A 24,100-nucleotide genomic window follows, 5' to 3' on the forward strand; every position below is an offset into this window, starting at 1 on the left:
ATCTTATCTTCCCCCACCAGCTCTGCGGCAGATTAGTGGAAACTAAATAATTACTCCACTGAGTACTTACTCCTGACTTCTGTTTGTAAGTTACTTAAATCTCCTGACCTTAAAAGTTCAGCATCAACTTGGCACCATTCAGTCAGGGACTAGGCTTGCCATGTCCTTTCCATGTCTGTGATACATGTTCATCTTAGATATAGTTCAACAGATTACTTAACTAAGGTTTCTACTTTGATGTCTAATACCTCTATTTGTACAACCCTGTGGATTTCTGTCAAATTTTTACCTTTCCTCCATTTCTTTTGTGCTATAAATAACAGGAAGAATAGGCAACTCTTAGAAATACTTTAGAAGCCACAACAAAAAACAAAAGTACATGTATACATATTCATGCCCACTTGGAAGTATTGTGATTTAACAAACATGAGGATGTGTCAAAAACAACGCAGACCAACAAAACCAAGCTTTGTAATCACTGGTATCATGTGTTAGAGGTAAATTATCTGTATCACAAGATAGGCCAAAGTGTCCCCCACTAGCTAACTGTGAATTTACAGAAGCTTTAGAGAAAGCTTATTAATTGAATTACAGATGCAAGAACCAATAAATGTTTCAGGGGGCCAGGCATTATTGTCCCAGAGAATCCTGAGTTAATTATTAATACAAGGTGTGGAGTTACAGCTTCCAAAGTGCTAGGTGTACAGTACCTCTGGCACTTCTGTGCTGCAGAGGGGATGCATTACAGCTCTTAGAGCTTGTTGCTAATGAATATGATTTGAGTGGACTAATCACATTTTTCAGTAACAGTTCAGGAAAGTTTCAGATTCTAAGAACTAAAAGTGCAATAAAAAGAAATGTTGATCGTCCAGGACTTTTGTAAGTCTTAGAAGATTGGCTGAAAACAGACTTCAAAACAAATGTTGGACACAGATCACTTGAAAAGCAGCTCAGCAATAATAGTGGGCAAATTATATTGTTATTTAATACCCAGCTGGCCTCCAAGACAGCCAGTCTGGCCTCCAGGACTGTCAATATACCCACAGTAAGAGAGATGAAATACTGATTGATGGGATTACAAAGAGTCCAACAAAAGATGAGAAATTTCCACCATCTCACACGTGCATCTCATACATCTTTGGGTTTGTATGCTTATAAAAGTTCTTATTTCCAATTCATTTATCTTGATAGGCAGTCCAAGTCCTGTAATAAAATTAATTATGCTAGAAAAATACTGAACAATCACCATAATGTATTCTGTCCCTAGCATGTGGTCTGCTATGATGCAGTGACCACATCAGTGGAAAAGGGAACCACATCAACCTGTTGGAGCTAGTCCAAAGGAGAACTGCCAGGTTGCTCCTAGAGTAACTTGGTTAGAAGGATGGAGCCAGCCTCCAATGAGGAAAGCCTGAAAGAACTGGGTTTGCATAGCCTGGAAAAGAAAATGTTTCAAGGTGACCAAATTACAGCCTTCTAGTACCTGAAGGGGACCTGCAAGAAAGGGGAGGGACTTCTTGTGAGAGGCTGTAGTGATGGGTCATGGGGGAAAGTCTTTCAACTGAGATAGAATAAGTTTGTATTAGATATTAGGAAGAAATTCTTTACTGTGAGGATGGTGAAGTGTTGTCACAGGTTGTCTAGAGAAGTTGTGGATGCCCTATTCCTGGAAGTATCTGTGGCCAGACTGGATGGGGCTCTGAGCAACCTGGTCTACAGAAAGGTGTCCCTTCCAGTGGCAGGTGGGTTGGAATAAATTTAATTTTAAGGGCCCTTCCAACTCAAACTGTTCTATAATTCTAAGCGAAGAATAGATTCTGCACTGCACTGATTTTTCTAGGAGAAAAAAAATAGTTCTCCCATCTTTCCTTATGACATGTGTTTAATTGGAAGCCCTTCAAAAAGCCTAAACTTGATGTTTTACTATCTTTTTTTATGTAACTTGTTATTTCACTTGTTTTGATAGTGTACTAACTGTCTTGTGGTGTAACTTTAAAGAACAAGTTGGCACATCTCTGGGTTCATGCACTCAGTTCTCTAATTATATGTTACCATAATAAGCATTGCTGTTGGATACAAACTGTTCAGTTACTAATGGAATTTGTGCTTTTGTAGCACAGAATTTTGTCTATCTAAAGCACCATGAGCACTAATAAGAGAAGTGAGATGAGTATACCAGAGGCAAGCACAGTATTTAAACTCTTCCCTTTTCTTCATATTGGTGCAAAACTCCATCAGAAAAATGTACAAACAAGCATGTGGTTTCCAAAATCCAGACTGAAACTGTGATAGATTTCCCTGAAGATTTTCCAGCTTGCAACAGTTGGAGCTCTGGCCCATTAGTTTGTTTGGGGTTTTTTTCAGTGCCTTCTTCTAATCAAAAAATCACAGAATCATAGAATGGTCAAGGTCGGGAGAGCCCTTTAAGGGACCTTATGTGCATCCATCCACCCAGCACTACCACTGTAACCCCAAAACCACTAAACCACATCACCAAACACCAGATCCAGATGTCTCTTGAAAATCTCCAGGGATGGTGATTCCACCACCTCCTTGGTGCATCCTATTCCAAAGCATGACCACCCCAGCAGCAAAAAAGCTTTTTCTAGTATCTAATCTGACTCTCCCTTGTCTCAGCCTGAGGCCATTCCCTCTTGTCCTCTCACTGCAGGCACTGTAGCAGATTTAGGCCCTGACTCACCTCAGCCTCTTACAGGGAGCTGCAAAAAGCAATGAGGGCCCCCCTGAGCCTCCTCTTCTTGAGACTAAACAACCCCAACTCCCTCAGCTGTCCCTCATGAGAGATGTTCTCCAGCCCTTTCAGGAGCCTTGTTGCCCTTCACTGGACAGGCTCCAGCCCCTCAGTGTCCCTTTTAAAGTGAGGGGCCCAGAACTGAGCACAGACTTGAGGTGAGGCCTCCTCAGTGCCCGGTCCCGGGGCTCGATCCCTGCCCTTGTCCTGCCGGCCACGCTGTTCTAGACACAGGCCAGGGTGCCACTGGCCTTCTTGGCCACCGGGCACACTGCTGGCTCATGTTCAAACAGCATCCCCCAAGTTCCTTTCCAAAGATCAGCTCTCAAGCCACCTCACCCCAAGATTGTAGCACTGCACAGGGCCTGCTGCAACCCCGGTGCAAGACACAGCACTTGGCCTTGTTGAACCTCCTGCAGTTGTCCTCAGCCCCCTGATTGAACCTGTCTCTCTGCAGAGCCTTCCTGCCCTCAAGCAGACCAGCACCCCCACCCAACTCAATATCATCTGCAAATTCAATGAGGGTACAGTCAATTCCCATGACCAGATCATCAATAAAAATGTTAGACAATAGTGACCCCAAAACACAGCTGTGGGGAGCACCACTAGTGACTGGCCATCAGTTGGGTTTAGCTCCACTCACCACCACTCTCAGGGCCCAGAAAAGCAGCTAGTTTTTACCCTAGTGCACCCATCCAAGCCCATTTTTCTGGAAGGATGCTTCGGGAGACTTTATCAAATGCTTTATTGAAGTCTAGATAGATGACATCCACAGACTTCCCTTCTTATACTAAGCAGGTCACTTTGTCATAGAAAGTGATCAGTTTGGCCAACCACAACCTGCCTTTTCATCAGTCCATGTCATCTGGGCTTGATCTCCTGATTGTCCTGCATAACAGCACTCAGGATAATGTTTTCCATAAATTGCCAGGAACTGAGGTCAGGCTGACAGGCCTGTAATTCCCCAGATCATCCTTCTGACGTCCTTGTAGACGAGTGTTACATGTTGAGTGTTAGTCAGCTCAAACTTCTCCAGTTAACCAGGACTGCTGGTAGGTGATTGAATGTGTTTTGGTTCTGTCACCACTTCTCTTATTCCTGTGGGGTGGATCCCACCAGAACACGTAGACTTGTGCACATCTAATTGGCATAGCAGGACACTAACCATCTCCTCCTGGATTGTGGCAGTGTCACTCATTTCCCCATCACCAACTTCCTGCTCAAGGAGCTGGCTATCATAAGGAAAACTGGTTTTGATACTGATGATTGAGACAAAGAAGGCATTAAGTACCCTGCCTTTTTCTCACTCCCTGTCAGTACACTACCCTTCACATTCAACAAGCAATGGAGACACTCTTTTACCTTCCAATTACTTCAAAAGTCTTTATAGAAAAATTTTATTGTCTTTAAAAATAGAGGCCAATCATGTTCTAGTAAGGCTTTGGCTGTTCTCCCTACATGAACTTGTGGCATCCTGGTAGACCTCCCAAGTTATCTGTCCCTCCTTCCAGAAAAAATAGATTCTCTTTTTGTCCTGAGATCAGGCCTAATATTAACCAGCCTGGCCTTTTCCCTAATGGCCTGGCCTTTTCCCTTCCTGCCTATGGGGACAGCCTGTTCCTGAATATTTAACATTTTCCTTTTTAAAGCATATTCATCCTTCCTGGACTTCTTTGCCCTTCAGGACTGACTCCCAAGGGTCTCTGTCAATCAGTCAATCAATCAGTTTATTCCCCTCTAAATTTCAGTCTCTCAAGTAATAATTAATGATCATTTTCACCTGGTGGTTCTTCAGGTAACTTTGTGCTGACCTGAGTAGGCAGTGTCAAGAAGAAATGTCACAAGTTCTCCCATAGAAAAGGTAGAGCAACAATACTCACAAACCATGTAAACCAGTAGAAGGAAAATTACTAGAACAAGAAAACTCTTCTGAAGGTGAATATTTGTCTTAGAAATGACAAAAAGTCTGGACTCTAGGCACACTCTATACTCAGCAGCACAGACCAGCGTGTCCCCAGCCCACAAGTCTATTGCTTAGGGCCCAGGAGGGTGGGGATGCTGTTGTAACATCTTTTCACTCATCTCCATGTCTTCTTCCTCTCTTTTTTCACATCTCCAGACATGTGAAGATCTGACCACCATGTCTCAAGGTGAGCTTAGAGTCTGACAGTATCAATACAGCTCAACTTGAAACTGCAGAGGGACACTGTATCAGAGCAGTATCAAGTCACGGTTCTTCAGAGAATAATCATGGGCTGTTTGAAATGCATCTTTTTAGACACAGGGATGTAAATTAGAAGTTAGAGTTGATCTAAATCACCAATGTAGTTCTATTAAGAATGCCACTTCTGCAATGAGCGCTCAGCCATTTTTTAACAGAAGGCATCCTCTGCAGAGTAACTAGTTCTACATCTGTGCTCTAAAATGATTGTTCATTCATGCATTTTTCCAAAGAATGAAGCAAAATATTTAACATTTTCCAAAGTAATCACTAGAGTTAAGCATAAATCATCTTTCCCACCATATACAGTTTAAGCCATGAAAATTTTTTCCTTCGAAAATGCTTAAACAACATTTTTAATTGTAAAAAATGCCTTGCTCTCTTATAACCACAAATTTCATTGGAAATTAAATCTTTCTCCCAAAATTGTTTGTTTTGACAACACTTCTTTTAAAAAAACAATATTTAAAATTAGAAGTCCCAACTGATGTTAATGTTAACCATTCAAAATAATATAAAAAAGTATTTTTTGGTCTTGTTTTGTCATGTATAGGAGTATTACTGGATAGCACTTTTCTTCCACTTTTGGAAATAAAGATGCTAATACAGAACAAACATGGAAGTGGGGGTTGGCTTATATAATTACATAACATTTATCATAAGGGTGAGAAGAAACCTCCAATGAAGCATCTCTCAATTGTGAAAGCTGGAAGACTTCCAGAAACAGGGCAATTTGCTCTTCTACCTGTAAGGAGATAGTTTGGTTTTTTCACCACAAATCACACAATATTCTAAATCCTTCACAGAGAAAGAAGCAGATGACAGGAGGAAATACTTACTACTTACAATGTTTCAATAAGAGTTTCAAGAGCCAGAAATGCTAAGACAAGGTTATTCAAAAGTCACATAATTGGTTTAAAAGTTTAAGGCACTTACAGCCAGCATGTGTCCATTTTTCTTACATACAAGAACAATGCCAATAATGCCAATCTGTTAGACTAATGATTCTGTTATGAATCTTAAATTACTTGCTAAAATACAGAACATAGATACCTTAAAATATGCTGATACTATTGTAACTGTAATCACAATAGAGTGCCCATTTATAAGATAAAAATTTTACTTCAAGTAGCATAAAAACTCCAGATCTTGTCTTGCAACTCAGTTGAACTTAGGCTCCAAATAAACAATTACAAAAGCAGGGGGTCTAGAAAATACGCTCTATAACTGTATTTTGGCATGTATATCCTGGGATCAGAAAATAATTAAATGGTTTAGGCTGTAAGGAATCTTATAGATCAGGTATTTCCAGACCCTCTGCCATGAGCAGAACACCTCTTACTAGGCCAGGTTGAGCAGAGCTCCATCCAGCTTGTCCTTGGACATTTCCCGAATGGGGCATCCACAGCTTCTCTGGGCAGCTTCATCCAGTGTCCCTCCACCCTCACTATAGAGAATATCTTCCTTACATATAGTCTGAAATTAAATTCTCTAAGTTTTTATTACCATTTTTCTTTAAGGTTTTATTACTTCTTGTCTAATTACTACATCTTCTTATAAAAATCTGTTCCCATCTTTCTTAAAAACCCCCTTTAAGTATGGAAAGGCTGCTATAAGGTGTCTCCAGGGCCTTCTCTTCTCCAGGGCGAACAACCCAACTCTCATAGCCTGTGTCCATAGGAAAGCTGTTCCAGTCTCCTGACTACTTCTGTGGCCCTCCTCTGGACCCGTTCAAGCAAGTTCATGCCTTTCCTGTACTGAGGACCCCACATTCCAGGTGGGGTCTCATTAGAGTGGTTTAGAGGAGCAGAATCCCTTCCCTCATCCTTTTGGCCACGCTGCTTTGGGTTTGGTTTGCTGGGCTGCAAACCCACGTTGTAGGCTTTCCTTTGACTTTCCATCCACCAGCACACCCAAGTCCCCCAAAGGGCTGTCCAAGCAGACATTGACCACCAACTCCCTAGGTGTGACCTAGAGAGCTGGTCAGACAAATTCAGACAATTTCTTAGAAACCTTACAGTCAACACATTTAATCCATATCTTTAAAATTTGAGGAGAAGGATTTTGTGGGGTACTCTGTCAAAGACCTTACAGAAGTCCAGCTGAATGACATCCACAGCCTTTTCTTTGCCCACTGATGTAGTAACTTCATCACGGAAGGTTTGCTGGTTTGTTCAGGCAGTTCCTTCCCTGGTGAAGAAATGTTTATTGTCTCAAATCACCTCCCCATCCTCCAAGAGCCTTAGCAGAGGTTCTAAGAGGATTTTTCTGTGAATTATTGTATTAATAGAGTGTTTCCTCCAATATCAGTGCTCACAACCAGAAGTATAGAGGAAAAAATTACTTCTGTGCCAGCTTTCTTTGCCAGATATCCCAAGGCCCAGAAGTGTCTCTTGATCATCCTTGAGCTACATGTTGCAGCATCATCACTGCCCACATAGAAAAGCAATAATGGAAAATAGTCTAAGGGACATACCAAGTCATGAAGTTTCCTTGGAATTGCTATGAATTATGGGATAGAAGAATGGCTGTAAAAATGGAAGCTTTCTCCATAGGAAGACTATAAACAAATGTTAAGTTTATGTACATGGGGATCCTTCAGCTGTAGACTATCCAAAACCTAATCTGCTTATTTATATTTTGTGAAAATTGTCTGACCTTCACAATTCTACTCTACATCTCCCAGATACTGTTTCCTTTTACCTAGTTTGATTCTTTTCACTACCTCTTTGTAAGTTTACCCTTTCCAAAATTACCTTACCTTCTAAAAGTATAAATCTATAGACTTTCCACACCATATTTCACATCTGTGATTTCTCTTCATATTAAAAACTCTCTGCAGGATAGACCATCCTTTCTCTGCTAGATATGTTTTGTTGGTGTCTTGGTATTGCTGCAGCAAATTAGTTATCAAAAACAGGGGAGCATAGCAGTTTTGTGAAAAGAATAAAATTCTCTCCATTTACTCAGTTCCTGTGCTTGGTGGAAATTTAAATGTAAAGAAATACTTCATTATTGCCTTCCAAGTAAATATAGCGATAGGTATGCTAGGGCAAAATGCAGTTTTCTATGTGGCATAAATAAAAATACATGAAAGTACAAGTTCTGCTTCCAAAGAGTTTGCTTTTCCATAGGCTAATTTTTTTCCTTTCTTTAAAGTCAGATTAGGGATAAAAATCCTCTCCTTTCTCTTTAGCAATCTTGAGGTAGTCCTGCAGTTTCATAGTTTTTCTGAGAGATATTAATGAGCTATTAATCTCACCAATGGAAGAATTCATCAATATCAACCTAACTGAAGAAAAGGAAAAGATTTGCGCTGGGTTGTAATGGAAATTCTGAAAACAAAAAGCTTAGCTTTCCATATTTGATTTCAGTTCTACTGGGACAAGAAAGCAGTGATCTGCAGCACCCTTTACCTCCACTTTCGGTGAGCATACCTCCTAGGGAAAAGAGATTAGATGTGGTCTGAAGTTAATTTTGTGAGTAGGTACAGAACTAAAGTGAAAATTCAGAAAAACAGTGCAGAACAAGACAACAGACATTCATTATGGAAATCAAACCATACTTCAAGACAGACAACTTCTTTTTCATCTTCCATGGCTTGTTTCGTAGCGTGGCAATAAGTTTCTTTTTTTCTTCTACCTCTTCTTTCAGCTTGGCCAATTCCTCCTCTGTAATTGGCTCCTCTTCAGATTCAGAATCAGAGCTTCAAACAAAAGCAGGAACAAAAAACATCACCAAACCTCAGATAGGACAGATGTTTCCACAGAAAAACATACTTCGTGTTAATTTCTGTTAAATTTGAGGCTATATTAATGCCTTCACACTTGCACAGAAGGGAGGACACCCTTCCTTTAGACTTGTTATTAGTTTTAGTATGAAAGGCAAAGCCTGCATACAAAATGCAGAGCTGGGGGACAGTGAGCAGCACTCTTGAGGTAAAATCTGACAGTCACTTATTGTTTCTGCAGCTGTAATTATCCTTCTTAGAGTCCCACCCAAACTCACTATGGTCAAGAGGATGCTCTAACTACAGCCATAAAAGCAAACTCCTTCACCTCTGTATGTCACAGTAGAGAGACAAATGACAGCCCATACACTTACCAAGGCAATAATATTTCATAGATGGGAAAAAATTCAAAGCCACATTTCAGCAAGCATTCAAGGAAAGGAGGTGCAATTGTAATGGCATCTCCAGGTATGTTGTGTCTGTGATCTGAACTCATTATCCATTTATCAGTTTGTTGTATCTTTGCAAAGAATTGCTGATTAAAACAATATTCACATTTCTAAATTCTGCATAGATAACCTTTTCTTTTGCGCAATGTTGCATCTCATATAATAGCATGTAGCTATTCATTGGCAACAAGTGTTTCTTCTTTTTATGCAAGTGAACAGAAAAATTATAAAAAGGAAATCAATAGACTGACTTTCTGTCCTAAAAAGCTGACAGTGACAACTACCACTAAGTGATCTCTTGATGATAACACTTTGATGCATTTCTGTCTGTTCTTGTTGTGCTTTCTTTAGCTTCCCTTGTTGATTTGCTTGCCTGTTTATTTGTCTTATGAATGTTTGAAACTGTACTGAAGATTTGTTTGGGGTTTTTTAATTTTTTTTGGCTTGATTGGAGAAAAATTAATTCTGACTTTATCAAGCCAGTAGTTTTCAGGCTCTTTAGCTCATACTTCACCTTTCTGAGAATTTGATATCCAAGATCTGATGTGAGAGCTGAATTATTCATTACCTAATGTATAGGTTCTATCTCCTGAAAAATTTAGAAATTATAAAACTTTTCCTCGACCAAAACAGGTAACACAGGTCTTTCTAGAGATCTAAATGGCATAAATGACACAAGAGTTTACCAGCAAGAATACTTAAAGGATTCAAAATAAAGACATAAAATAGAAGCAAAATAATTTTTGAAACACAGAAAAATACAAGTTTGTTATTGGTCATCTGCCTATAGTCCTCATTAATTTTACTTAATTATAGGGAAAGATTAGGGGATAAGCTGAAAACTTTCAGACAGAAGTTAGCACAGAAGTTAGCAAAGGAAAGAAAGAAGCTTCCATAGCTAAGGGTTACCTTGCTCTTAAAGGTTAAAATCCTATTTATTATCATAGAGCCATAGAATCACAGAATGGTCCAGGTTGGAAGGAATCTCAAAAATCATCTCTCTCTAACCCTCTCTGCCATATGCAAGCATGCCATCCACTAGATCAGATTGCCCAGGACCCCATCCAGTCTGGACTCTAACACTCCCCAGCTGTGGAGCACCCACAGCTTCTCTGAGCAACTTGATCCAGTGTTACACCACACTTGGAGTAAAGAATTTCTTCCTAACATCTAATATAAATGTGTTCCCTTTCAGTTTAAAACCTTTGTCCCCTGGTCTGTCACTGTCTGGCCATATTAAATTTCTTTCTCCTTTTCATAAGCTCCCCTAAAGCAGATCTCCCCAGAACCTTCTCTTCTCTAGGATGAACAATTGCAATTCTCTCAGCCTGTCCTGTAGGAGAGGTACTCCAACCCTCTGAGCATCATTGTGGCCCATAGTGAATAGACTGTCACCTTAGAAAGTTGTACCCATCAGTCTTACTGTGTTGGGCTTTACATGGCAAAAAACAGTATCACAGAAAGCTTGAAGCTACATGAACAAAAACTGCTACTGAGAACCACATCTATTTGTTGGCACACCAGAATTGTGAAGAGCAAGTTAAGAATGGCATGAAAACTAAAGTCAAATGGATAAAGGATAACAAAGTGATTTGTGCATAAAATTTTGAGAGAAAATGCAAAGAGAGTCATGTCTTCATGATGAACAGAAGGATTAAAAGTCTGATTTGAGAGAGCTCAGAATCCATTGTCGCAATCAGCTGTTCTCCATTTTACTAAGAGGAGTGATGTGCCTGAAATTAAACATGTCCTTTGATGGAAGATTGCTGGGTTATGCAAAGCTGGAATTTGCTGGTTTGCAATGCTGCAGTGAGAGAGTGGGAAACATGAAGGCTTTGTGCTAGTGTAGTGAGCTTACTGAGAAAAGGAAGCTTAACAGAACACAAGAGGTCAACTCAGGATAATATAGGCTTTGTGCCCTTTGCCAGCTACTGCTTTGTTTGTCTTTACAAACATGTCTCATCTTACATTCTTCACCTTCCTTTGGAACCAGAAAAATAATAAAAAATCCAAATTCCAGAGTTTCTTTAAGAAATCAGAATTTTCTAGTGTGTTTACATTATGCAGCCAAACTTGGTGGAGTAGCAGCATACTTTTCCTTCAGCTCAAGTGGTGGAACACCATGTTATTCAAGTCAGGAAACCAGAATTCTGTCTTCTGCATTAAAAAGTCTTAGCCTTTCATGAAAGGTTTTTATTCACACATTTGAAAGTCAGAAGGGTTCATTGCGACCCACAGGCAAACATAAAGCACCAAGTGTCAATAAATATCTTGACATAAAGACCCCATCCTCCTTGGCTCCAATTCAATACACATCTAAGTCAATGGAGTTCTTGAACTCCATCAAGTGATTCTTCCAAGTTGAACACATAACAAATTTCTTCATTCTAGTTTGGTTTTACAGCCTTATTATACATCTCTATTTTGGTTTTAGTTTCATCTCCTCTTTATGGATGTAATCTACTTTTCTCATTATTTCTGTGTATAGCATTAAAAATCAGGATGAAAATGTTTTCTTTGAGCAAGGATATTACATGATAAGACTGGTAAGACTTTGAGAGTATAGCATGACAATTTAATAAATTTTACTAAATTTGAAATCTTTCTTTCTAGTTTTTTTGTGTAAATTCTATTTATACAGATAATCCCTATAGCATTGCCTGTCAGTTAATACTATTCAGTTACAAAAAGAAGTAGTGTCTTAATCTTCCATGTACCTCCAAGCTTTTGCAGAAGTTTTATACTCTCAAGTGAACTTAATAAAAGTCAATTTACTCACAGATAGAGCTATGCAGTAGGAAGAATATGATGCCATTCTTTTTTTTTTTATGTGACAGCACAGAGTTTCTAAAATCAATCAGACAAAATGAAACAAAGCAGTAAAGAACTAAACCATTTTTTAACCCATGAACATCTCCAACCCTCACAGTGAGATTAAAAGAGCAAGTTATCATTGATATTTTGGCGTTGATGATTATGAACAGGGTAAAGCAGGCTCTCCTCACACCCTCAATAACAGGCAACAATGAGCCTCATCAACAATCATTAACATCTAAGAACAGAAGATTTAAAACTCACCAAGAAAGAACTCCTTTGATCATGGCATTACCCTGGGAAACTCACTACCACAAATTAACCAAGAGTTGAATATTTAAGTTTTGAAAAAACAAAACAACTAAACCAGAAAATCAATGCAGAGTTCTTCTAGCATTCCCTTATGTCCTTTATGTAGACTAAGCAGTGCATGAAGAGGTTTTCCTGATTTAAATGAAAAGTACAGAGGGGGAAAAGGGCAACTACAGCAGATTCAGATTCCTGTGATCTCATGAAAATGGGGCATGTTGCTAGAGTTTAGCAAAAACCACCATGACAGTGGTAAATACAATATTATCTCTCTGCCAAATAGTTCCACTTTTCATTTGGGGAAATTTTTCTTGTATTTTCTTTCTCAACTTCTGATTTCAGGGTTTTCCTGCTATTTCATGCTGAAACACTTTGGCAGTTAAAAAACTGCATCAGCAAGGTCTATGCTTAAGCAGTATAGAAAATTTGTTGTGATAGGTCCTCCTGGATCTGCTAGAGTGGCTGTATTTCTGTACTGCCAACCTTACTTTCCATTCTGAAGTCTTACAAACCCTTTATCTCAATCACAGCCAAACTGATCACCAGGCTGCTATCCTTCATTCTTACATTATTTTATCTTTTCTTTTGATAATATTTTAAAATATTATTCTTCAATCTTTTCAGAAGCTCCCGTAGGTCTAAAAATATAATACTCTTGAGTTATCTTTGAGAGTGTCCTCAGTTTTTCCTCAAATGTTGTTAGGCTTAATACTTTAAGATCAATGTTTTGTTCAGGCAGCAATTTCAAGTTATTTAGCCCAAAAATTATTTATGTATTTTAATATTAAAAACTTTGGAAGACAATGAAAAACATTGTGCCCTTGTTCAGTTTTCTATTTTCAGTGGCCTTTTTTAATTAACACTGAGTAAATGTTTGCAATGAAGACAAAAATAAGCAAAGGAACATAGGTTCACACAGTCAGAGCTGTTGCTCTGTTAGTACAGAAAACTGCGCACAGGAGTATAATTGCCATCACAGTGAAGAGCCAGCAGAAAGAAAAATTTTAGGGTTTCTCATTCTCATTGGGAAGGGAAATTAAGTAGAAAGGTATGGAAATGGGATCACAGACAAATTAATACAACAGCATATCTTACTGTATATTTTCCTTTTAGTCCTGCTGTGCTCTCCAGTGATGCCTCTGGGAACAGAAACAGCTGTAACAAGTGATGACTGAGGAATGGGAGTTTCTCTCCCTCTCCATTGAGATAGCTCCATTTGCTCCCTTATAAATGGCTCCCAGGGCTGCTTCCTTTCAAAAGCACAAGACAAGGGACAAGGAGGAAGGGAATGCTAGGATGGCAGAGAAATAGAAATATTTTTCTGAAGGGCTCCCTGTCACTGGAGTCTTATAAAGACCCCAGGTTGCATTAGATACTTTGGAAAATTGAAAAGTGATATTTCAGAGGAAGTGAGTGGGAGACAGATTGGAAAATCCCATTTTAGTTTTTGGTTCCAGGTTCTTGAAATTTGGACACTGATCTTAAATAGCTGGCTCAAAACTGGCTGGGAAACAAGAATGTGATCTTCTGAGAAGCATCAAGATTTTAGTTCTATACTGGAAATAAAACTTGGCTTTCTTGGAAGGTAATCAGCTTGGAGTTTGTGGCATTTTAGTTTCGCAAAAAGAAAAAAGTGGGGCAGATCTCACCACTTTCTACCACCTCTACCACTTTATCTTCTCCTCTGTCATTTTCACTCCCTTTCTCTAGAAAGCAGCTCACATACTTGGAATATAACTAGATATGACTTTCCAGAAAGTTTCCATTTCACTCAGCTGTCATTTCTTCATTGCAGGACAAAGAATATCTGTCCAGCTCCAATTTGACTGTCACAAGTAAGGGAGTCATATTGACTCTTGGTATTTCTCAGCTATAAGAGAAAATAGGTTTTATGTGGGACGACTATAGTTTTATTATAAGGGAAAAAAACTTAATTACCCTGATCCTGATTTCTTTTTGTCTTTTTTCTTCTTGTTGGCCTTCTCTTTTTTCCCTTTTTTATCAGACTTTTTGTCCCCTTTCTTCTCATTTTTACCTTTCCCACTTTTACCCCCTTTTTCATCTTCATCTTCTTCATCATCTTCCTTGGATTTCTGATTTGCTTGATTCTTCCTGGCTTTTGCAGGTTCCATATCAGAATCACTGGCCTCATTTCCAGCTGCTCGTCCTCGTCTACGGCTTCTGTGCCTGCGAGGCCCAGCTCTCCTCATCCCACCTTCATCATCCTCATCATCTTCATCACCATGCCTGTCTCTCCCTCTGGCATGTCCTCTTCTGGTTCTTGGTGTTGCTCTCTTCTTCCCTTTATCTGTGATTGATTAAAAAACATAAAAACACATGAGAGGAGAGTGTATGTTAGAAGGAGACCTTTCCTCCTCCTTCATTCTTAGTAATAATCAGAAAACATCTGTGTCCAGCCTCAAAGTAATCCAGGTCACTGACCTGTTTCTTTGGTATTTTCTTCATTCTCAACTGCACTGCCCCCTTCAATGTCATCACTGCCATCTGTCAAGTGAAAAAAAAAGGCCAGTGGATATGAAGGGTAAATCAACAATTAGAAATTCAGGGGTTTCAAGAAATTCTTGGCAACCACTGCTTTGTACTTCTTTACAATATTTTATGAACCCAGCCTTTCAGAAATATGGCAAACAGTTTTCAAGAGGTAAGATGAAGACAGAAAAACCAGTTACACTTTCCTTCAGCACTCAAATAAATACACCTCAAAGGGACACTGGGAAGAACTCTTTTTATGGAAGCAATTTATAGGTAAAGAGGATGCTAAAAAAACCCCTAAAATTTGGAGAACAAGGATGAAAATGCTTCTCAGACAATTCTCTGAGATTTTCTTAAATATGAGAGATAAATAACTTGCTGAAATTAAAAAAATACTAAAAGAATCATTTTCTGATTTGACTGGAGGGCATGAAGCTCCAGACTTGCAGCATAGCTGAAGAACGCCATTCCTGAAGAAAGAGGAAGTTCCAGCAATCAACTCTCTAAGCACAGGGAGAAAACTTGTTCAGCTCACTTCTACGTTCTACCACATACAAGTTCTATTCTACCACTCTACCACACAAGAGGTTTTTAACATTGAAGGCTTTAGAGGGATAGTCTATTTTTAGAAAATTATAGTGTTTCTCCTTAGAAACATCTTGCTTAATTTTTCATTCTCAATTATTCTCAATAAGCTCAATGAGGGACAATGTCTGTGCTACCTATCAATAAGCAGCAAATTATCCACTTCATTTGCCTGGTACACTTTGAAACTGTGATCATGGATTTATAGAGAATAAAGTAAATAATAAAAATACTTTCATATTTATTATATCCATCATAATATCTAATTAATATCTAAATAATATGTATTCATACATATTATTACAAATAATAATTTTCATACCAAAGTATCCTTTACATTGGTATGAATATATCACTTAACTTCTAAGTAATCTGAAACTGCTTCTGAAACTACTCCTGATATTCCCTAGGAAAGATTCTTCAGAAGAAATATCTGAGAAGCCAAGTTCTAATGAGCCCTTCTGAGGTATTTTTGAGCTTGTATGTGTGGCTAAACACTTTAGACACTTTGGTGATATTTATAGAAATAGGTGGTAGTAGGAAATTAATGAGAAGACTAACAGAGATTACCGTGAAACAGTAGAAGTAGCCAGTAGTTGTTCCACTCCTATATAATCTGTATGTTCCATGTATGTATTGTCCAGTTTCCCCTCTGGACAGGTGATAGGTGCTGATCCTTATAGTAGCATTTTTTAGGTAAGAAACTGCAGTATCTTCCTTTTTCAATAATCTCTAACATTTTTGAATTTTTCTTTATATCCTTTCTTCACACATTCCCTGGTTGCCCAGTTTCTCTTATAAATTTTACTAAACCACTAACAATTAATTGAAAATTTATACACAAATTGATTTATTTAGGCACTGCTGTGGCTAACTTCTTGACTTTGCCTAGTATCAAAGAAAAGGAGTAAAATGAAGAGTATGTCAGGCTGCAAACAAGAAGGAGTCCAGGGTCTTCTTTCACTATGTGCAGTAACAGGCAAAATTTTATGAACCAGATTTTAACTGGCATATTAAAATTGAGTCTAACTTCCCTACACAAAACATCTAATTGTAATTACCACTTTCTACCAGTCTGACAGCATCTGCACCATAATTTTTAAGATTATGCAAAAATATTGTCATTCAATATCATCATTGGAATGTGACAGTAAGTGCTCCTTTGTCCTGCCTGGACACATGCCTTCTGCTGCTGACAGTAACAGGATCTCTGTTGATAAAGACCATTGTGCTGCTATTGAAAGCTTGCAAAGATGAAGACAAACACCTCTAAAGAGATACTTTGCATGCAACGGGAGGGCACTGCCTATTATCAAAACAAATGTTGTGGCTGATCTCCGATGGCCGAACAGAAATTCCCAGGAAAGCAATTTGTTGGTTAGATATTGGCCTCAGTGCACCCTGATGAGCCGTACAACAAGCAAACAAATGGAAGTTTATCATATATACTGAAACGTGCATCAGCAGTGAAGTCTACCAAGCTTGAGTAGATGTCATATTGACATAACAATGACAGTGACAAGGGATTGTGAGACACAGAGACTTAAACAAGGTAGAAGATATCTGCTGGAATCTGTTTAATTCTAGTAGGATAAGGATAGCAAATTCACTACACTGAAAATTTGAGATAAAATTCTGAGGTAATTTACAGATTTCAGACTGCTTGGAAAAAGTATTGAAAACACTGCTGTGGGTGAGTGTATCTGAATATTAAGTTCTGTATGTTAATAGGTTTTTTATCTGAATTAGCAGGCACCTGAGTAATAAAGAATAATTTTTAAAAAATAAGGAAAAAGCCAAAAATCAAACAGAAATAAATATTACCATAAAACAAACCTAGAACTCAAGACCAGTGATTACATGGGGCTATCAGCTAGAAATGGGTATTATAGACATGTCCAGCAAGCACTAGTGCACCTTCAAAATTTATGTCTGCAAAGATTTAAAATTGTATCTCCAAACTGAACTTCATATGGAGAAAAAGTGTGTTAACATGAAGACTGTTCGACGTGTTCCCTTCTCATTCTGGTATGTCTATAAAAAAAGACATTTCTTCCAGGTCAGAGGTACATGCAGAGAACATTTTGCTGAAGCTCAAGGTAGAACTAAAAGTTATTGTGACAGCACTGATAGCAGTTGGTGCTGTTTAGAAGAGAAAAAAATCACCGAGGAGAAGGAATGGAAGAACTGTGCTGAACCACATATATGTATGGGTTCATGGGTCACAGCCACCCCACACTGCTCCCACATTGCAGCTACCCCTGACAACTTGTACTTCAGACAAGCTGCATTAATAACTTTTGTGTCTGATTGTTTTGTACTTATTATTGAAAGACCAGTGTTGATAGTTAGCTGGGTACTTGAGTAATAAGATGAAAATTATTATTATTATTATTATTATTATTATTATTATTATTATTATTATTATTATTATTATTATTATTATTATTATTATTACTACTACTATACTATTTCAGGTTATAAACTCCATTATACTTTTCAAAGAGGAAAGGAACAGGCTAGGCAGCTCACAATGCAGCAATTGTACACAATTGGTGCTTGTGTAAAAGCCTGTTTCAATGAATTACCAGAGAAGCATTTCTACAATGTTCAAACACAGATAAGGATTTTGATGACACTATATCTAAATGCAGTTTAGTACTTAATTTAAATGTTCTGCTGTAAACCACAACATAGACAAACAGTAGAGTTCATTCCTCAGGCACTGTATTTTCATCCTATGGGGAGCCAAAATGCATTTTTTTTATACTTTGGTTTGTAAAACTGTACTATTCGTTGCAGGAAAAAAAATCCTCACTATATGAGAAATTTGTAAACTAACCTTGAGAATTTTTAAACAGATCATGTGATCCCACTTATCAAAAGTTCAGTTAATCCTCCTGTAAAAACAAGTGTCACAAAAGCACTGTCTACAATTACCAATTTTTCCAGAAAAGGGTTGATAGAACCCCTTATCTTCACAGTGTTAATATTCATAGGGCTAATAGGAGCCTTTGACTCAGCTAACTTGAGTTAGTCTGACTCAGAGCAAAAGCTCAACTGCTACACCTTCCAGGATACATCGTCTTGTCCTAATGACTGTATACTTGCATATGTATCTTTAAGTATATTTGAAGATATAGTCCATAACTCCTTTTAGTCCAGGAAATCCAATCACATTTTTATTTTTTTTCCAAGTAGTTTAAGGGAAACTTTCTCATCTTTCTAGATTAAGGGCAGTGATAGTGTAATCTAAGTAAGCTATCGTTTTACCCCAAGTCTTATTTAGACTATAGCCATAAGTAAGACTACAAGACTTAAAGAAGGTGTCCTGAATATGGACTCAGACCAACCTGCAAGTAACAGACACAGGCAGAATATCAGACAGCTCAGGGAGAGGGCTCTAAACATTGACATGTTGGCTGCTGAGGAAACTAAGGGCAGGAAAAAATGCATAACACTGTAGTTTTTGTTCTATCAGGTGTCTGTTTAGCAGATCATAAGAATAGTTTTACCCTTACCTTGATTTCCCAAGTTGTTTTTATACCTTCTATCAGAAGCTATTACCCAGATTTCATGCTTTGAATTTTTTTAAACTTATTCTACACTGACATAGTTTTATGGACTTTTCACTGTGAGAGGGATAATAATTCTAGAAACTAACTCATAAAACATGGCCACACTCTTGTAATATCTGTGATCCCACTACTACTGTGTAAAGCTGACTGCTGCTAAGCAATTCTGCATTTTGGTGCTACAAAAAATTCAGTGGAATGCAAAGTAACATGTATATCAAAAATGCTGTCTGACTTTTTTTGTATATATTATGAAAACAAATTTCTACTTAATTAAGTGTCAAGACAATGAAATGGATCATCTGCCAACAGAGACCTGTAAGCAACTACTGCGTTTGTCTCTGAACTGGACCATGTCCTGTAAGTGCTGGAAAGACATCAGCCTAGGTAGATAATAAACTAAGTATTCAATAAGAGGAAATGTCAGAAATGCAAGATTGTATTAGACAATAAATGCCTGGCAAGTACTAGTCAAAAAAGAGTAGTGTTATGTAACACTCAGTTCTATCTATTTACATATATTTCTATATTATTCTTTCTAATCATGTTTATATGAGAGTATCTCACAATAAATATCACTGGAATTAACAATAAATATCACTGGAAGTAACACCTGTGAAATACACCAGATATACTATATCTCTATCACAGAAAGTCTGTTGGAAAAGTGAATTAGTGAAGGCTTCACCATGTAAGATTTGTGATTTTAACACTAGAGACCTCAACCTCTTAGTGTCTTTCCAGATTTTGGGAAGAACACCTTGACTCACCTTGGGCACAAAAGAAGAGAGCTTGAAACACAGAAATCTCAAATAAAAATTACATTTATAGAGCAACCATAACACTCGGTATTTCAGACTATGCTTTATTATTCCTCTGTTTTTTCCCAGTAAGTGTCACAAATTTTACTTCCAATGAACAAACATAACGATCACACAACACAACTCAAAAAATGCATCCTGACCAGCAATACCTATGGATTTATAAAGTAAAATAATAATCATTATTCAGTTACACACAAACTGGCTAATATATTGCTTGTTTTTTCCATCAAAATTGGCAATATCATAAATACCAAGGTAGGTAGAATATATATGCTTCAATGTCATAAGAACACCAGGGTCTTGGAAGACTTACTGGTCTTAATGTACAATGTTGTGCCCTGCAGGCCTGTGTACCTGAATCATTTCCAGAAATTGCCTCTGGGGCAATGAGCTTTCCCGCTGCAGGAAAGAAAATTTGCCCAAATATTTGAAATGTTTTAAATTAGTATTTGAAAACTACAGCTGGAGACCAGAGGGAGAAAATGAAATCCATTCAATTCACATCCATAAATAGCTCATTTCTTCCCCATTTGTAAGAAAAAATTACTCATTTTCTACTGAAAGGTCATGTTGACACTGTAGCTAGTACAATATGCATCATCTGATTGCGCTCTCTTTCTTCCCAGGTCCCTGCTGGGCTGCACTTACACATGGCAAGGTTTGATAGCTGTCTCTCAGTTTGAGGGTCAGGACTTCTTCTAGGCTAATCCTCCCCTCAGCAATAAACAAGTTGTTTATTGCATTATTTCAGTGCAAGGATTCTAAAATCTGATTTTATTGTTATAAAGACGGATCAATGAGAAGCCCCTCAGTATTTCACCCCCTTCAGGGATATGTGCAAAAGTTTCCAGGCCTCTGTAACTCACTTCATCTCTGTGTTCTCCTATCTGTACCCTACAAAGGTCTAACCTTGGGGTGCTTCTCCTTATCCAAGGCTAGCAAGCTGACCAGCTGACCAGCTGGCAGGGCACATTGGTTACTGTAATAAAACAAGACAGCATTTGCACTTGTTCTTCATCACACAATGGGGCAGTGGGTGGGCAATTTTCCATTTTCATTCCAGGCTTTACTGCAAGAATTAGGATCAGAATATTAAGTGTTCAGTGCACCCTGAGGAAAAAAGACTGAGACTGCAGTAAACTGTACCAATCTGGCCTTTTCCAGTTCTGAAATGGGATTTATTTAGCTCATTGTTATTCACTTACAATGCTGTTAAAATGGGAAGAACACATATGTATATGGAAAAAAGAGTTTATATTCAAGTTAAAAATGGATGGTTCTTAGTAGGTATGAAGTCAATCGTATTTTTTATTATTCATGAGAAGAAAGGTATTTTAAGGTTGATAACTAGAGCTGACCAGTTCACCACATATTCTTTTTACTATATTTAGAGGGTAATAGGCACTTTCCAACTGCTCCCTTTTGAAAATCCACTATGAAGATTTTTGACCTAGGTTGTCTTTTCCTGTATGAGATGTGAGAAACAATGAATTCACATTCATGAGCTCATCATAATGAGTTCATGAATATGAGTTCATGAGTTCAATCATAATAATAATACATATCCTACTATCTTAGATTTTACAGCAGACATGCTGTGAAACATGGAGAATCACCATACCAAGAATGGTTTCACTAGAGATAAAGATACCATAAAGAAAAAATGCATTATTTGAAACTGTTGCAAGAATATTCCTTGGGACTATCAGCAGTGATGACATAAAACCTCCTGTAAAGAAACTGCAACTAGATTAGCTCCTGAACTCTGTGCTATATAGCTCCAGCCCCTGGACTTTTTAAGTTAGGAGTGGATTGAGAACTACATTCTGGAAGTGTCTCATGGTTACTTTTAATGGAGGTTCAGCTTTTCATATGTTCTGAAATCATAATGCAGTCCTAAGTTGACTCACATGCTCTCATCTCCAAAGACACACATAACTGTCATTGCTAGGTTTTACTGTAAATTATATGTACAAGATAAATTTCCATGGAAAAACAAGAAGTGTCAAGGAGTGATCATGATTCAGCAATAAAAAACTTCAACTTCTCCAGATAAAAAGTGTACAGTATTGACTTGCCTTGGGAATGATATCCTCTATAATTCAAATGAATAATACAATCACTGAATCAATACAAGTCAATTCAGTCATGTATTTTCAAGTAAAATGCAGATGTTAATGGCAAACTTAGAACCTTGTTAGTCATAAAATTTGTTCATAATAAATTCATAATAAAAATGTGTATGTTCTATGGTCATGCTCATAAGGTTTCTTATGGAGATAAAAATTCTTTTGTAGTCATTAAGTATTTTGCCTATGCTGAATTAAATTCTGTGATTCTCTTGTATTAAAATGAGTTCCATTAGCATATACTGCTGGAAAATTAAATTGATCAATAAAGGGTGTTGTAGAAAAAAAAAAATGAGGTGGAGAAAAATAAGAGGATCTCAGACAATAAAAGGAAAGCAAATAAGATGAAATTTTAAAATTAACTGCTTTTTATATTCTGTAAAAATGCTTAGCAGTCCCTTATGATTTTTTCTATTGAAGCAGAATATATTTTATTAATATTGAGTGTTACAGTTATGGATTAAAAATCTAGGAAGCCCTGTTAAGTAATAACAGCTCTGGTACTTAGCAAGACCTAAAGAGTAAGTCCCTTATTTTCTCCCATGCTGAAGACAAGAAACATCATGCATACAGTAGAGATCCTTGCTTTAGGAAGAGTAGCACTGCTAATGAGAACTGAGAACACTTCTCATATTAGACTTGCCTTGCACATCACCAGAACAAGCCATTAGGCATTATTATCCTACAAAAAACATTTCTTAGATCAGAATAGTGTAGTATTAATATAGAAATACTGTTAATCTTACTCTGTAGAATGTTTGATGTTTCATACTAGATATAGAAAGCGGTAAGAAAAAGAGGCAATTTTTATGCGCCTTACAGAAGCCACAAAGTAACACTGTTTTCTTAGTATTTCCTACAAACTACATGTAAGTATAAGACAAATAACAGGGCTGTAGTCACAATCTTTTGATTTACTAATCAGTGGAAAAAAACACTATCATGCTACAACTAGTCAACTTCCAAATAAAACACATTTCTGAACAAAAGATAATGAATTGTGACTAACAAGATTTTATATTAAAAAGAAGTAGAAGAAAACAGAGTTTTCACACTATTGAGCTACATGCAGAAAATGAATATGTGCTTAAGTTGCATAATAATATTTGCAATTACCGTTTCCCTCTGTGGACTTGTCCTGTTTAGTCATTGTGGTGTTTCACAGGGCTGCTGCAGGTGCTGGATATACAGGAGAGCATCTGAAGGCTGGGTGGTTCAAGATGAAGCATCCCACAATATCATCCTGCCTGTCATTGAATGGGTGGCGCTGGTGAAGTTTCACTCACTGAAATATAAGAAGATACTAATTTCGTAAGTGATAAATCTTTCATGAGTGTTTAGTTTACTATTTAGGTTTGGCATACTAGGATTAAAAGAGTCAAAGAAGTTGTTTATTTTCTATTCTTATTGCTGAAAAAGCTCTTCTGCAATCTACTTACCTATGACAAACATAGATTTAAGTGCTTAAGTGCCTTACTTAAGGTTGCACAGTGTCCACATGAGTATGCTCTCATGCTGTATTCAGATCTACAGTTCTGCACATGGAGAAAATTACACAGAATATTCTTCTGTCACAAAACTCAGATTTTACCAAAGACATGCTTAAATTGCATAGCTTTAATAGAATACCCTGGCACTGATTTAAAAAATCTTAGCAAAATGAGGTAGATTCTGACTTATCTGCTGGTTTGCGTTTGCACCTCCTTGCAGTTCTGTAGGACTCTTGTTTCTGCCTTTATATCCAGATATTACACACTGAGATTACCAGTTTTATGCAGACTTGCCTTTGATCTAAATTAACAGTGGAAGAAACCCAAAATGTACTTTACAAGACAAGTCAGGTTTGGAAATAAAAATCGGAAAGAATATGTTACAAATAAAAACAACACTAAATACAATTCTTGCATTAAGTATTTGTAATTAACTACATAATTCCATCATAACTCTTTAACTGAAATTCTTTCAGTGTGACCCAGCTGAAAAAGAGTGTGACCATCTGCAGAACAGCCTACCTTCTCAGATGCTCCTGAGTGGTGTCTGGATCGTCTTACATACAGGACTGTGAAAGCCATTTTTTTCCTTTGGAGCTGTCATTCAGGTGTCTGAAGGAAGTTTATCTGGAAATTAATCCAGTGAGGCTGACTACCTTACCTTTTCATTTTCTTTTAGCATGGAGCTGCATGGGTTTTTTGTTTTGTTTTGAAACATATTGCTATTTC

General features: G+C 37.6%; 1 protein-coding gene across 1 annotated transcript in view; it reads right to left on the reverse strand.

Moving 5' to 3' along the window:
- Nucleotides 1-23,031, reverse strand: part of TMC1 (transmembrane channel like 1) — a 58,305-nt gene extending 35,274 nt beyond the window's left edge. Inside the window, exons 1-4 of the mRNA XM_054652620.2 lie at nucleotides 22,998-23,031; nucleotides 14,718-14,780; nucleotides 14,214-14,583; nucleotides 8,539-8,679 (exon numbers count right to left, since the gene is read on the reverse strand). Coding sequence (XP_054508595.2) covers nucleotides 8,539-8,679; nucleotides 14,214-14,583; nucleotides 14,718-14,780; nucleotides 22,998-23,031 — 608 coding nt within the window. The remainder of the gene's footprint in view (nucleotides 1-8,538; nucleotides 8,680-14,213; nucleotides 14,584-14,717; nucleotides 14,781-22,997) is intronic.
- Nucleotides 23,032-24,100: the final 1,069 nt, after the last annotated feature.

Source organism: Agelaius phoeniceus, chromosome Z, assembly GCF_051311805.1.
Source record: "Agelaius phoeniceus isolate bAgePho1 chromosome Z, bAgePho1.hap1, whole genome shotgun sequence".
Taxonomy (NCBI): Eukaryota; Metazoa; Chordata; class Aves; order Passeriformes; family Icteridae; genus Agelaius; species Agelaius phoeniceus.